The 15,326-nt window shown below is 42.7% G+C and overlaps 1 protein-coding gene across 3 annotated transcripts; it reads right to left on the bottom strand.

Annotated features, from left to right (window-relative positions):
• Positions 1-413: 413 nt before the first annotated feature.
• TUBGCP4 (tubulin gamma complex component 4) lies at positions 414-14,955 on the bottom strand. 3 transcript variants are annotated; one of them, XM_086620046.1, is made up of 18 exons: positions 14,878-14,955; positions 14,644-14,772; positions 13,025-13,147; positions 12,466-12,519; positions 11,970-12,026; positions 11,314-11,393; positions 10,649-10,850; positions 8,492-8,657; positions 7,214-7,338; positions 6,456-6,506; positions 5,947-6,052; positions 5,494-5,601; positions 5,125-5,263; positions 4,488-4,665; positions 3,400-3,534; positions 2,147-2,263; positions 1,560-1,699; positions 414-1,141 (listed from the first exon to the last, which is right to left on the bottom strand). In XM_086620046.1, exons 1-18 carry the CDS (start codon positions 14,953-14,955, stop codon positions 1,039-1,041), a joined length of 2,091 nt encoding a protein of 696 aa, XP_086476172.1. In that variant the 3' UTR covers positions 414-1,038. The 3 variants fall into 3 exon arrangements, with proteins under 3 accessions (XP_086476172.1, XP_086476173.1, XP_086476174.1); XM_086620047.1 differs by having other exon boundaries at positions 1,100-1,253; XM_086620048.1 differs by lacking the exon at positions 414-1,141 and having other exon boundaries at positions 1,556-1,699.
• Between the last annotated feature and the right edge of the window lie 371 nt (positions 14,956-15,326).

Below are 15,326 nucleotides of genomic sequence, written 5' to 3'. Positions count from 1 at the left end.
GACAGGCCTCACACTTAACTTGCTGGCTGTTGTTACTCTGTCTTTTTGAGGGAGCAGAGAGGACTTTTCCCCCCTAAGGACACATAACTTTCTTGAAAGCTGCTTCTTTGGGCACAGTGAAAATATCAACCCTTTGACGGGAGGGCTGGTTTCCTGGCAGCCTTTGTGTTCAAATTGGGAAACCTATACTACACCCTAGTGACAGAGATGAGGGCTCTCTTCTGCCACTCATCCAAATGGACTTACAGCAAGATAGTCTGTTATCACAAGGCTAGGAAATCTTAGTAACATGCAAGGAGTTCCTACCAGATACTGCTTTTCCTTGAAATAAGAGGCTGTGCCACTCTAGTCCCTTTGCACCTGGGTACAGACATTGATAGTGTTCCACATAATTGCATGACAAGATGGTTTTATTTTGGTTCAGTAGGATAGTCACTAGTAGCATTCTAAATAGTCTTGAATGAAAACAGTACACTTAGAGCTGGTACCCTAGTTGTTTCTCCTTGGTCTTCAGTTCTCCCACACTTGTCTGCCAGCAGAGGGAGAGTTGTACTTAGAAGAGGGCAAAGGTCCTACTTCCTTCTTGAGGTGTGTAATTTTAGCACACAAAAGGTATTAAGTTTTATAGAGAAAGCATGTGACATCACTAGTGGCTCCTTTACCTATACACATAGGCTAGAACAGTGCACTGTATGAGAAGCGATTCTTAAAATCTATTCCTTCTTCTCTCACACTTTACCTCAAACTGCTATTGCAGTTGTTTCATTTACCTGGAGGTATGCATTTGATTAGCAGACATTGTGTACTGTAAATCAGTTTACAGCACAATCAGAACTTCTGAATACAGCCAAAACTTCATTCATAGTCAAGAACAATAGACTACTTCTTCCATACTCCAAACTTGCCAAGGATCATAGTCAAGCTGAAGAGCCAAGACATTGTAATTCTTGTTTTTTCACTTTCTGAAGAGGCACAGACTGCCTCCCTAGAAGCATTTATAAGTATACGCAAAGCTGCAGAAAGTATGTTTTCACTAGCTCAGAAAAAACGGAGTAGATTTCTCCAGTCACTGGGCAGCCTCACGTAAGTGGCGCTTCCTCCCGCTTCCTTCTGAAACAGTGGTTCACCCAGCAAGACCCATCTATGAAGAAAAATTCAGTGGAGTGCAAACTCTCCAAGAGCACCAGTCTCCGCTGCTTGACACATTGCTGCTCATAGCCTGAAGAAAAGGTCTTCGTGCTTAAACCCCAAAACTGCAAGACAAGAACTACATGTTGAAAGAAACTCACTTTATCAAACCACATCAGCATTTTTCAGCCAATATGAGCTACCAGCTAGCTCAACTTCATGCCAAAACAAACTTGAGAGGGAGAAGGCATATAAAACCCAAAACTTAATTCATGCTGATTTGTTACTTTTCTGTCATAGTATTTAGCAACACTTTGCTTCTAATTATTTTGGCTTAAACAATCAATAAAAATGACTTAGGATCATATAGATCACTTTGTACTTCAAGTACCTCAGCATAATGCTACAAGCAACTCTGAAGATATGCCTACCTGCCCAAGGTTCCTCCAGCCTGGGTGTAGTATTTGTTATAATCCAAGCGTAGCAGCAGTTGAGCTAAGTCAGAGTTTATCTGATGGTTGCGAACACTAGAGAGAATCTTGAAGAGAAGTGATGACTGACGACTGAATCCCTACAAATTAGAAGTCGTCAGTTCTGAGCGCTCTCAAGAGACTTGAAAGACAGAAAGCAAGCGTTTCATCTCTGTTCCTGCCTAAACAATCCTTTAAGAGCCTGCAGAAGAAAATCACTGCAAGAGAAGTGATGCTTGTGGTCCAGTATAAGGTAAGCTGCCTCAAAAATCATCTCCCTATCCAAAAGGAGGGGTAGAGACACAGGCTGATATCCACCTCCTTTCTATTCCAGTAGGGTAATTTCTGCGTATCTGCCCATGTTCCACCCCTCTGTGCACATAGAATTTTTGACTCAGGAACAGTTGATTGATTAAAATAGTTGCACGCACTCCTATAGAAGGTCTCAGCTTAAACTCACTCCTGTTCTACGGCTGTTAAAGCCAAAATGACTGCTTAGGCAAACGTTTGCATGGGAGAAAAACAGATCCATATAAACATAGATTCACCTTCACCAAAATACTGAGTTGTGCAGCTCCTCGTTCATCTAATGGGCCCAGGTTCTGACTGACCAAAGAACAAAAACTATGACAAAGATCCAGAATTTCATTTAAGCAGTGGAAAACCTGCATGGGATAAAAAGTACAAGGTAGTAGTACGAACAGAGTTCAAACCCAGAGAAGGCTGTTCTTAGTATCTGAAAAGATGCAGCATTCATCATTAAGATGTTGCTGATACCATGTTTTTCAATCAGTAAGGAAGATGTTAAAGCACCTGTAGCATTTTCTACGGAAAAAGGACTTAAATGTTACGCTGCATCTTTCCCCCCCACCCTCAACCTTTTGCAGACATTCCTGGGGAAACAGCAATTGGCATGAGCCATCCACATTGGCACAGAAGTTGAACATTGGCTTCCCTATCCAACCAGCAAGCCATCATTGCAGCTTCAGGATTGAAAAGGAAGAATAAAGAACAGCAAGAGCTGTGGTTCAAGGCCTTGGTTTCACTGTTCACAAAGCCTGGAATTTCTTTTGCATCAGTTGATCAAGGTAACTTCCATTCAAGAGCATTAAGAAAGCCCAAATACCTTACAGACATAACTACTGGAACACTTACAAGTTCCAGACTGGATAATTAGTGTTCTGCCACCTTTATGCTGCAGCCTCATAAACTGAGCAAAATAATTAAACAGACAAGATCTGTGGTATCGTTGTCTTTCATTGATACCAACCTTCTTTAGAAATGTTTTTTGTGAGGCTACATGTTTAATAAAAATGCCAGCAACACTGTAATGTATTTTTGGCTGAAACGACAATAAAAAACACCCTTAAAGTCCACTCAGGAACATCTCAACTATTTTTATCCTCTAAAGTGTAAGTAAGAGTGGCAATTTTTCCTAATCTAATGCATTTCAGAATAAGTCCCTCAGAAATACAGTTCCCAGCACTATGCTAATTAGTACTTCTTTAATAAAATTGCCTCTGAGAAAAATACAGCAATAGAATTTAAGATAATAATAATTTTGATTTTAAATTGCCAGGAATGCAGCATCCACACTCACCAAGTGTAAATTAAGTGATCTTAATTCAGTTATCTGTTCTAGTTTATACCAGCTTTATTCCTAGAATTGTAGTCTGTGTTCTACAGGAAATTATCACTCATCTGTTTCAAAAGAGATAGTTTGTCATACCTGTTCAAAAAGGTGTGTTTCTTAGGGGAGTTGGAAAATTTGTAGAAAAAGGTGAAAACAAGACTGACTTACAGGTTTTAAGAGGATGAAAGACTGAGCCAACAGATTACTCAGGAAATGATCATGAGCCAATCGTATACTCTCAAAATCTCGCGTGGCATTTATCTGCTGCAGAAGCTGTGAGAACTGAGATTCCAGTACATCCACCTGATGGATATGGAAAGAAATCTCATTCGTATCTTGAGGAATGGGAGTACTTCAGACCAGCCAGAAGCTTTGTGTAAGAAACTTACTTTCCTTATTGCTACTCTTACCTTAGAGGCTGAGGATCACCTTCTCTCTGCCTCCTGAATGGGGAATTATATACAACAGTAGTACGTAATGGAGGGGAACAATTTTTGATGCTTAAGTGTTATCTAAGTAGAAAGGGTCACTTTCTTTAAGATTAACTATTGAAAAAGTGTATAGCTAGCATGTAAACAATTGAAAAAGTATATAGCTAGCATCTAAACAAAGGTATTTGTAGTCATTTCTGAATTTTACACTGGGAGATACTATCTGGAATTTTGGACAAATGCTGCAGTGCAAAAGCTCAGCCAGATTACTCTGGAGAATCTGGAAAGCCAAGCCCTCTCAACTCAGCTGTTATGGCTATTCACAAAATGATAAGCAATTCTCACAAAATCATGCTACTAATAACTGCTATTTACATTTGAAAAGTCTCTTTTTACTTCAGATGGGGAGAATATGGCTTCTTTGGATTCTTAAAAAAAGAACAAAACAAACAGAAAAAAAACCCAACACAAAACCCAAAACAAACCCCAAAACAACAACTTAACTCAAAATGGAGTTTACTTAAAGGGGCAAGGGATCTTAATGATGCTACTTCAGAAGTGACTGTGGCTTCTCACAAATGCTTAGTAGCACTAGAGTGCCAAAACTCCTGCGTTTCCAGTAACACTCACTGATGCACAAGTCAAAAAACTTTATAATTGTAGTACTAAGTCTGGGAACTCGAGAAAGTTCTGGACTTGTTCCAAAGGAAATCCTGATTTTCTTAAGGTACAAAGAATCTTAACCCTGAAAGGACGGACTCCAGTGCCCTCTCCATGAATTCCTGTCAAGAACTGATACAGTTTACCTTTCTCTGTAATCCTGACCTGCAGATAATACTGAAGATTGTCCACAAGGAAAGCCATGTGATCCCTCAGACGCCACTTGATGGCATCAGTTCTGTTAGATTTCAGGTGTTTGCGTTGCATCTGGAGAGCCCAGCAGTGCTGTAGCTCAGCTTGGACTCGTCGCACACTCAGCAGGTATTTGAACACAACATTGTACCTACAGTCAAAAAATACAAAATTGTTTAAGATTAAAATCTTCCTTTGGTGCAGGTACTGAAGAACATAATGCCAGATTGGAAAAAGAAACAGGGAGTAGCTGCCTGCCAACAGACAGGGTACTTCAGGTGATGGCCCATCTCAGAATAACAGATCTCTGCTTGTATCAGTTACTGTCCTAAAAACCACAAAGTTAATTTCACTATGAGGGAAGAGCTGACGATGTTTTGTCAAAGTAGCACTACTCCTAAAATACTGCAGATCTGTCAGCATCTTGCAGGTCTTACTGTCATTATAACAAGTATTCTCAGTATGAATAAGTGGAAAGAGCCATTTTAAGGTTCAAGGAGCAAGCTCTACCTTTCTCTCCAGAGAGAGGGAAAAAAACCCAACACATTAGTGAATTCCTGAGATCAGGGAACCTATAGATGAATATACAAAGACTATACCTAGTACTTACTTCTCCAGAACAGCAGGAGTAAAGAGAATGTGCAGTGGCCACTGAACTTTGTAAGAAAGGCCCAGAGCTGCCCATCCAGATGTGGGGGCTTCACGTGGAGATAACTCCCGGGAAGGCCCTTCACGAGTCTGAGAAGTATCTGAAAACAAATGAGGTACCGAATTAAGTCATCTTCTCAGTCAAGACAACCATGGTGAGGAAGGGGAAAGAATAAAATAAGAGGAGCCAAAGAAGGCTAGGCCATCACGTAAGGTTGCAAAGGCAACAAAGTTAGTATTTCTTTAACTTCAGAGAAGGGTGAATAATTGGACTTGAAAACAAGGTCATCATCTCCCCTCTTAACTCACTACTCAAAATGCAAGTAGATACCTTTATGCTCCTTTCCATGATACTCAATGGTTAAGTGAAGCAGAGGAAGAAGGTTGTCATCATCTAACAGTACCTTATGAGCAGACTGTTGAAACGCAACATTGACATCTGACAATGAAAGAGCACAAATATCAACACGAGATGATGCAGCTATTGCTAATTTTGCAGCTATTACTTATTTATGCTCAGACATAAAAGACAGCACTGACATGTTACTTCCACTATTTTCATTTAATTCCAGTTTCAAATACGGAGAGAAACCTGTCATCTGAAAGTTTCTGAGATGTTATTTTCACTCACTCTGTGAGACATTCTACTTCACAGGTGCTGTCCTTTCAAAACTAACGACAACTTCTAGAGGATAAGATAGAGCTTTTTTTACTGGAGATGGCTAACCATTTTCCTGCTATACTGCAGTGAGGACAGTGTGCCAAGTAAGTAAGTAACACTCACCATGTTCAGTTACAGCCGTAGGTGGTGTTTTTAGCATGTGCTGTGCAGTGTCAATGAAGGCCTGAAACAGCTCACCTCTTCCCAAAAGGTAAAAGTCTTTTATAATCTGTGGAGATAAATTTTTTGTATATAAACATATAGAAAACTGAGCAGAAGTTTTAAGCATCCTAGCTGATAGCATCCATTTTTATTATTGCTTGGACAACTTCTGCCATTTCAAAACACAGCTGGAGAGCTATGACTTTAATCCAGTGCCCAAAAAGTCTCCGCTGCCTTTCCTTCAAGATGCCAACTACAAAACCACGTACACATACCCCTCTAACTAGGTCCCTGACCAAGTTCTATCACTGTGCTCATTCTTGAGACCTGGAAAATGAGAACAGCTTTACCTAAAAGAAGAAAGCACAGAATCTAAGACAGTAAAGTATTTAATGAAAGTGATTAAAAAAAGATAGAAAGAAAAAAAAGTTTAAGCTGCTTTAGCAAAAACAAGCTAGCAGTTACATTACCTTCAGTTGTCCTAGTAAATCTGATTCCTCCACCATCAGTTTCCAAAGATGCTAGTGAGGAAACAAACAAACAAAACAAAAACCAAAAAGATTTCCCTCAGATTTATCTAAACCCATTCAGTCAGAAGAGTAGCTGTCTTAAAATACTTGTGATGCATACAAAAAAGCACCTATATAAAATGCTATATAAAGCACAAGAGAAGACACTAGAAATCCTGTGTGCAGGCAGCCCATGCTACAAGTTAGAACATTCTTGGTGTACACCAGCAAGAAACTCTGCCCAAGAACATGAAAACCCATGACAAAAAATAAGCAAATTCTTATGAAGTCAGTTCCACCCTAGCTTTGTTCTTGGTTCTCTGATTTCCCGATCTTCTCCGGTTTCTCCCCTGCCACAGACCAAAAAAAAAAATTAAAAATTGCCAAAGCAAAGAATTTGTCCAGTGAGAGGTTATCTATTATGCTGAAAGCATGATGAAAAATTCTGAAGTCGTTGCAAGTGAAATAATAAAAAAAAATAATAACATAAAAATCCCCCTCTTTCCCCTGTGAAAGTGAATAGTATTTGTTAATGTCCTTTTGTCATTAGAAGTTGGGGTAACATGAAGCTCTGAGCCCCCTAAGAACATGAAAGCTACCTGCAGCGTTCACACCCTTATTGAATCACTGATTCTAAAGAGCCACCTCCTTCTCCCAGTCATTCACAAAACTGAAGAGCTCTCCTCAGCCTGCACAGTAATCCTTCCTAGGATCCTTACCTCAGCAACAGTGCTCCGTATCCAGTCAACCACTGATTCAAAGTCCACCAAACTAAAGAGTGGTTGCTGCTTGAGTCGATGTAGCTCTGCTGCAAAAGTGTCCTCCTGGTTTTTTAGGATGGAGCCTGTGCAGCAATGAGAAAAGTGTTTTGGACAACAAAAAGGAATACCTTTTGGAGAAACGCAGACCCCTTCCAGCAAAACAGGGCAGAAAAGGCTGTCCAGGCAGCACCATCTCAGGTCTGGCAAGGAATGTAAAGTTGAGGATACCTCAAAGTACAAGTACCAAGGTACAAGATGACTATTGCAAGTACGGTTACAGTATAGACACTTAACATGGCAGTGCTGTGGTTATCAGTAAAAACCCAGAACATTTTCTATGTAAATGATTGCCACTAACAGCCCTTTTCCTAGGATCGTGCTAGATCTTTGAACCCACAACTTCTCTGCCACATTAACCAGTTGATTTGGTTCTCCACCTAACCCTGGCCCCTTTCAAATCTATCCTACTGCTTGAACTTGGGGATTTTTTTTTTTTTAACCAAATAAGCTAGAAGACCAATTTCTTTTCACCTTGCTTCTCCTAAGAAGAGAAAACAGTGCAGTTTATTTGGCCCTTTGTTCTCTGCAATGTTGCTCAAGTCATTTGAGTACTTTTGCATAGACAAGCTCAAGACAGAGCCTCCACAGCAGTCCCATCCAAGTGGTGTAGGAATATATTTCCAAAACCATCTGCAATGTAAACTTATTTGGATATCAAAGAGAACCATCAGCTGGCATTGTCTCTCTCTTGTGGTCTTAAAGGCTCCATCTGGTTCGTTTGTCTTCCACAGCCACCTTTGGGACCACTTTGCAACGAATCTCATGTTTCTGGATGCGTTTTAATCCTACGACACCATTCTGCAACACTCAGAGCAAGACATGCCCTTGTGTCTGTCAGAATCCTTCAGGGACAGGGATGCAAACTGAAAAGAAAACACAACCTTTGCAATAGCTTTATTTATGCAGAGCAACCACACGATGACTTGTTGCAGGAAACGTGGAGACTATGTTTGGAAAGTGTTATTATTTACTCCTCCTGTTCTTATACCGCTCCCTTGGAACCAATCAGAAGTAGAACACTGGGACCACCGCTCTGCCCTGGCACAACCATCCATATGTTCTGAAGAATATCAGCCAATAGTCAGTGACTGCTGAGGAATTTGTTAATACAGTAATAGGAAGATACTTGTCAGTCACTCATAACTGAGCAAAGGCCACAAGAAAGTTGTTCCTTACCTTTTCTGGTCAGGTTAACATTTTGATTCTCAAACATCTGTACAGATTCTCCCACAAAGAGGATTTTCTCAGCAACCCGCACGGGAATGTATGAAGGCAGCATTTCTACTCGCAGCGAAAACTGTTTTAGAGATGGAGCTAACATGTTCTCTTCCTCAATTAAGCGCTGTCAGAGACCCCGGGGAAAAGAAATCAAGCAAAAACAGTGTGAGAAAACCAGATACAAAATGGGTATTAAGGGGGGGTGTGGTGTGTGGGAGGGGGAATCCAAGTACATTGGAAATAAGCAAAAAGGTAGCAAACTAGATTTGCATCATTTAAGCAAGCCTGCAAACTTCTTTATACTTCTGGTATGCTAGCAAATCTCCCTAGAGAAGATGCTGCTTTCATCAGAGAAGGGAGCAGAAGCAAGAAAAGGAGAAGGTAAATCTTTGTGGAACAGCAGAAAATTGGCTCTCCCAAAGGACAATGTTACATCAACAAAAGGAATTTTTGTTGCAAAGGCATTACATGAGGTTTTTTACAGCTGTAACAATGTTAATTAGTATTACCAAAAATAATCCTCCCATACACCCATTCCTCTATGTTTTAACACTTGTGGTACGGGCCAAATGTAAACACCTCCACAGTGAGCAAATAGGTTAAAAGTCTGAAGCCTTGCTAGCATAAATTAGACAATTTTCTCAGTTCCTGCAAAAGGTGTTTAAAACAATACAGTAACTTATTAACTTTTTTTCTGAATGTCTTAACAAAGAACTCCAAGTACAGAGAAGAGATTTTTCCTTCAGAGAAGCAATATTGATTATTTCACTTGGCTTCCTTGTTATTGGAGAATTAGGTTCATTAGTCCATAATCCAAAAAACACCATGCTAACGATTTTTTGAGAACGTTTGCTATCTACAGAATTCATTTTAATATGAGAGTTAAGTACGAGTTTGTATAGTGATGTTAACAGGTTGGCAATTCTTTTCTTAAGATTCTTCTGACATTTTCAGATGAGGAAGTACGCAAGTATTTTATCAGTCTATCCCATCAACACTCAGGATTTCTTATTTTACTCTCCAGCTGAAGAATTGCCAACATTGTTAATCAGCCATACTGAAGAAGAGAGTTAAGTAGGCTCTCTTGGTGTCATCTTCTTAATGCCTACATTTTCCACCATGGATCTAGAAGACTCACCAATTTTCACATTCTTCCTACATCCAATATAGTGAAATAATAGATTTTTCATTAACTGCATTTTAAAGTTTTCCTTTGTTTATGCCTGTGTGTAGTCTGTCCTCAGCAGAGACTGTACACGGCACTCAATTAGTGTGCAACGCAGGGCGTTTTGGAGGTGAATCTTTTATGCGTTCAGAGCCAAGTTGCATGCAGCACACTACCACCATGGGTGCCCATGAAACATTTTCTCACAGTACACTAGAGCATGAATTTAAAGAGTTGCAGTTGCCCCTTACTGGTCCCTGCTGCAGACGCTATTCAGATGCACAAAGTGTGGAAGATTACTCCATGGAGAAAGCTGCTTTGCACAAGGGTACTCTAATGGTACGCCATCTATGTGAGGAGTTACCGCATTTTGCTAGTATACTGACAGGCTGCTCCCCTGCTTAACTTAGCACCCTGGACATGTTCTTAGCAGCCTCTTGACTCCTGCATAGCACGTTTTTCCCTCAGTAATGTCAGTAATATTACCCAGTTAGGTAACATTTGCACAACAAACAGTTGTGCAAGACTGACCCAGCTGCTGATAGAAAGGGTGGAAATGAAGTCAACACCCAAGCTCCCCACACCCTTTCCGTTGCCATTGCTCACGCTATCACCGATGCCTACGTTGAGCAGATCACAGCGTTGACAGTAAGAAATCAGAAGAGTTATTCAAGAGCAGGATGAGTACAGCAGTTCCAATTACTTGACATCAGCGTCCACACCAATTCCATCCACAGGGCTTTCTGCCCGAGATTATCCAGCTATGCCTAACGGTACGTCTCTGTCCTTTATGCCCAGCTGCAACCTATTACAATATTGTTGATTTGCCATCCTACCAGGTCTCAATACATGTCCAGTCTAGCATAGCTCGCATTGAAGCGGAAGACAACATATTTCTTCTTTCGTCTCCTAAGACCTGAGGGATGCCAAGCTATGACTTGCAGTCTTACCAAGTCCTGCAGTTCTCGTAGCTGTTTTCCTGTAAGTCCCCCAATTCCTAGGTCATCATCATCTTCTTCAGGTTGGCTAGGGACATTGCCAGAAGAGGGGCCCTGTTTGATAAAGAACTCTTCATGTTGGTCTAGTAGCAATCCATGCAGCATCCAGGCAGAGAGCTGCTTATACATGACTCCATGACACACAGCCAGGATCCTGAGGTCAAGAGAAACAGACAGTGGGGCCTTTGTATGCAGTAATCAAAACCTCGTTGTACATCATTCTGGAAAGTCCAGTTAGTCAGTCAGGCAGTATGACAAGTGCTAAATGGCTAATGTGAAATTTTATAAATTTTTTTTTTTTTTAAACAGAGGTGGACCAATCACTTGCAAAACTAAACTAACACATCCTCTGAATATGTGGCTTCTCCACGGAGATCTGCTAGTATACCAAAAGCATAAGTAAGTTTGCAGTCCAAAGTATGGAGAAAGCCTTAATTCCTGCCATAAGCCTCCTTTGGATAGATAATGAGAACTGTGACAGTCTTCCCTGCATGCTACTGCTACTTTTACATCAGGCAACTCTGTTTTGCTTGTACTGTTTTCACAAGATAAATGCTTTGACACTAACTCCAGTTACTACGGAAGAATGAAATAATAGCTTTACTGCATCTACATACTTTTCAAGAGCACTTCGAACAGGAGGCAACCCCCCACAGCTATGTTTGTGGACTGTCTCCAATATCTGACATCCATGAATCTGCAGAAAGAAAACACGGTTAGACTAGGTCTGTTATTTGGATAACTGACCTTTTCAGACACTTAAACACTACACTTTTGGCTAACAAGAAAATGCCTCAACAAGCTAAAGTCTTACAGAAACAAAGATGTAACATGCTCCATGTAAAGAAGAAAGAGGTCTTCTATGTGTGGTTCTACACCCAAGCTTCTCTCAAAAATTTCCCTTCACAAAAAGTAAGCATCTCCAGATTCTGAAAACATTAGCTTCTGCCTTCTCTTTTTTTTTTGGGGTGACAATGGGAGAAAACAGACTCAGAAGAGAAGAAACTCCAACCAGCAGCATCTCATACTATGAAACGTATTGTGATTATAAAATGCAAGTCATCAAAAATCATACTGATAATGAAAAAGTAAAATCCAGTGTAAATGGATTTGCAAAATAGCTATTCAATGCTTACATTAGTACTAGGGACAGGGCACCCATTATTGAAACCACATTCTTTCCTAGTATTAAAGGTCTAGGATGAGGGCAGAATGAACTTTATCAGCTAAAGAGTAAACTTATTAAGAGAAACTAGCTATAATTTTACTATACCTTTTGAGTCTTGATCTGTTCCACCATGACCATCACAGAGGGGAAGAGTAACTGAAACTGCAGAACAAGGAGCAAAATATTGAATTAGATTGCTATGCAAAGGAGAGAGAAAAACTATAATCAAGTAAGTAAGGACAGCAGCTGATTACAATACTTCAATGAAACTATCATCTGGCTTTCCCCACAAATTAGAAACATGACATGAAAGTCTCTCTGAAGAATGTCCTCCCTCCACTGGACCAAGATGCATAAAGCTACTATATTCCAGCTGCAGTTCAAGCTAAACATAGGCAGTGAGGAATATGCGAGAATCAAGGTGAAGAACCTAAGCTTTGTGTCAAAGTGCAGGTAATCCTCTGAGCATGATTAAGGGACTACAAATATAGAGGCATTAAAAACAAATGGCATGACATGACAGACTAACTCTTGTTTATCCCACCCATTTTCTTATTAGACCTAAGTTTAGGAGCACTACCTGTTTATTAACATGACATACCTGGTCCAAGGAATAATTTACATGTGAGATGGAAAGATGTGGGTCGGCCAGAAACTGTAAGAACAACAAAGCAATTAATGAAAATTAAAATAAGATATGGATAAGTAAAAAAGCACATTTGGCTCTATATTCCAAACCTTTAGTTCCCACAGCTTTTTTTTTTCTCCCACGTATTTTTGGGCAGTGTCCCATTTTAGGCTATAACAACCACTGGATGATGACAGTATCCAAAATATGACAGCTGCTAATCTAGTGGAGATTAATAAAAACCTTTACAACTGAAATTAGAAGTCACAATAGTCTGAGACAGCACTGGGCCCAGAGGCAGTCTGGGCACTTACTGAAATGAAGGCAGAGGAGACTTAATACTTATTAGAATGAAGAGTTATTTATCACAGCACCTCACAGGAATAATTTGAGAGACATCCCTAATGTGGAAAGGAAAATGCCTTGTCTCCTCTTTAGCTACTACTACTTAGCATATTAATTGCAGAAATTCCAACTTTTCACATCCTGTCAGCAGCAGGACAGCCTCTTGTTCTAAGTCTCTCTTGTTTACCTCTTGTTCTAGGTCAAGTAGTGCCTGTCGATATGGCTGCAGCACTGAATCAAGACCTGTGCAGAAGGCTCGCAAATAAATGCCATGTAATCCACCCTGGTTTTGCTGAGATGGATGATGGTCCTGAAACCAAACAATAAAATCTACATCAGCTCCCCAGTGCAGGTCTAGATTCATAGATTTCTAGGTTGGAAAAGACCTTAGAGATCATCAAGTCCAACCATCCCTAATCCCCATTAAACCATATCCTCAAGTAGCTCATCCACCCTATTCTTAAACACATCCAGGGATGGGGACTCAACCACCTCCCTGGGCAGCCTATTCCAGTGGCTGACAACCCTTTCAGAGAAGAAATACTTCCGAACATCCAACCTGAATCTCCCCTGACTAAGCTTATGCCCATTTCCTCTTGTTCTATCACCCGTCACTAATGTAAAGAGCCCTTCCCCCACCTCCCCACCATCTTTTCTCAAGTATTTATAGGCCGTAATCAGGTCTCCCCTCAGCCTCCTCTTCTCCAGGCTAAACAGCCCCAACTCCCTCAGACGCTCCTCATAAGTTTTATTTTCCAGCCCCTTGACCAGTTTGGTCGCCCTTCTCTGGACTCGCTCCAGGAGCTCAATATCTCTCTTAAAGCGAGGGGCCCAAAACTGGACACAATATTCCAGGTGCGGCCTCACCAGTGCCGAGTACAGGGGCAGGATCACTTCCCTGCTCCTGCTGGTCACACTATTCTTGATACATGCCAGTATCCCATTGGCCTTTTTGGCCACCTGGGCACACTGCTGGCTCATATCAAGCCGGTAGTCAACCAACACCCCCAGGTCCTTTTCCGCCAGGCAGCTCTCCAGCCACTCCTCCCCGAGCCTATAGCGATGCTTGGGGTTTTTATACCCCAAGTGAAGGACTCTGCACTTGGCCTTATTAAAGCTCATGCCATTGGCCTCAGCCCAACGATCCAGTCTGTTCAAATCCCTCTGAAGGGCCTCCCTACCCTCGAGCAGATCGACACAGCCTCCCAGCTTTACAGTTTTTTTTTTTTACAGTCTACTCTGTAGACATGAGGAAACTTTATCAGTTTCCTCATGTCTACAGAGTAACAGAGTTTCTATGCAGCGTTACACCAGCAGACAATTGTCTGAATATGTTGAAGTGCACCTTAGCCCACCAGAAAGCGCCCAGAAAAAAAACCCAGAAGTTTGTCACAAGGAGAGTTACTTGAGCAAAGTTATATCTAGCTCTTCTGTATACATATGCAAGTGCAAGGAACTACTTGTAACTCAGTGCTGCTTTGTACTTATGCATGCTTCTGGGGTGCCAAAGCTCTCCACAAGTCATGAGGAGGACTCACTACAACATCGGGCTGAGCATCCCGTACAGTTCACAAAGCCAGGCCAGTGCACAGCGACCAGAAATTAGTACAGTATGCTTCCCCAAGAAAGACGTTTTACATTTAGTCCATCTTCTACGGTTCTGCACCCTCCCTTATTTGCATCACACGGAGCTTTCTGGAGCTCTGGTCGGGAAAGCACATCTGTTCGTGCCTGCGCGGATATGCGCCGCGGGACACCCGGGGCAGCTCGGCCGGGAAACACAGTGGAGCGGTGCGGCGGCCCCACCTGCTGCTGTACGTGTCCTGTGTACTGCTCCACGAACTCGGCGAAGCGGATGTAGTCGGTGCCGAGGCGGCAGAGCCGGTTCAAGACGCTGGTCTCGCTGGGATGCAGGAACGGCAGTTCCTGAGACACCTGCGGAAGGACAGGGTGGTGAGGACAGGGCGGGGAGGACAGGGCGGGGAGGACAGGGCGGGGAGGACAGGGCGGAGCGGCGGCTGCCGGGCGGGCGGGCCATACCTGCAGGCCGCCGCGCTTGCTCCAGGTGAAGGCCGCCCCCGGGTACCCGCTCAGCGCCAGCAGCAGCTCGTGGATCATCCTGCCGCGCCGCGCCGCGCGGGCTGCTGGGAAGCGCGCGAGGGCTGCCGGGAAGGGCGGGGCTGCGCGGCGGGCTTGGCGGGTGTGGGAATGGCGGCCCGGCCTGTGGGGGGGCAGGAGAGCGTTGTGTGGCGGAAGGCAGTTCCTCACCGGGCACGGAGAGGAGCGGAGCCATGCGAGGGCGGGGCCGGGTTGCTGGAAGAGTCACCGGGAGCCGCCGACCAGACCGGACCGCGTCTGGAGGGGCGCTCCGCCCCCGCCCAGGCTCTCGCCTTCGCCGCGCGCGGGCGGCTGTGAGGGCGGGGCTGGGCCGGAGGGTCCCGTACGGGACAGCAGCCGAGCCGCAGCCTTCGGGGCTGATTTTCCGCTCT

This window comes from Tauraco erythrolophus, chromosome 14 (assembly GCF_009769465.1).
Source record: "Tauraco erythrolophus isolate bTauEry1 chromosome 14, bTauEry1.pri, whole genome shotgun sequence".
Taxonomy (NCBI): domain Eukaryota; kingdom Metazoa; phylum Chordata; class Aves; order Musophagiformes; family Musophagidae; genus Tauraco; species Tauraco erythrolophus.
This window is presented reverse-complemented; position numbering and strand designations above follow the sequence as displayed.

Coding starts and splice junctions, on each gene's coding strand:
- TUBGCP4 (XM_086620046.1), bottom strand. CDS start 14,955: ATGATCCACGAGCTGCTGCTGGCGCTGAGCGGGTACCCGGGGGCGGCC. Junction 10,851..11,313: donor GTTCGAAGTGCTCTTGAAAA/GTATGTAGATGC, acceptor TCTTGACCTCAG/GATCCTGGCTGTGTGTCATG. Junction 6,053..6,455: donor ATTTACTAGGACAACTGAAG/GTAATGTAACTG, acceptor TTATCTCCACAG/ATTATAAAAGACTTTTACCT.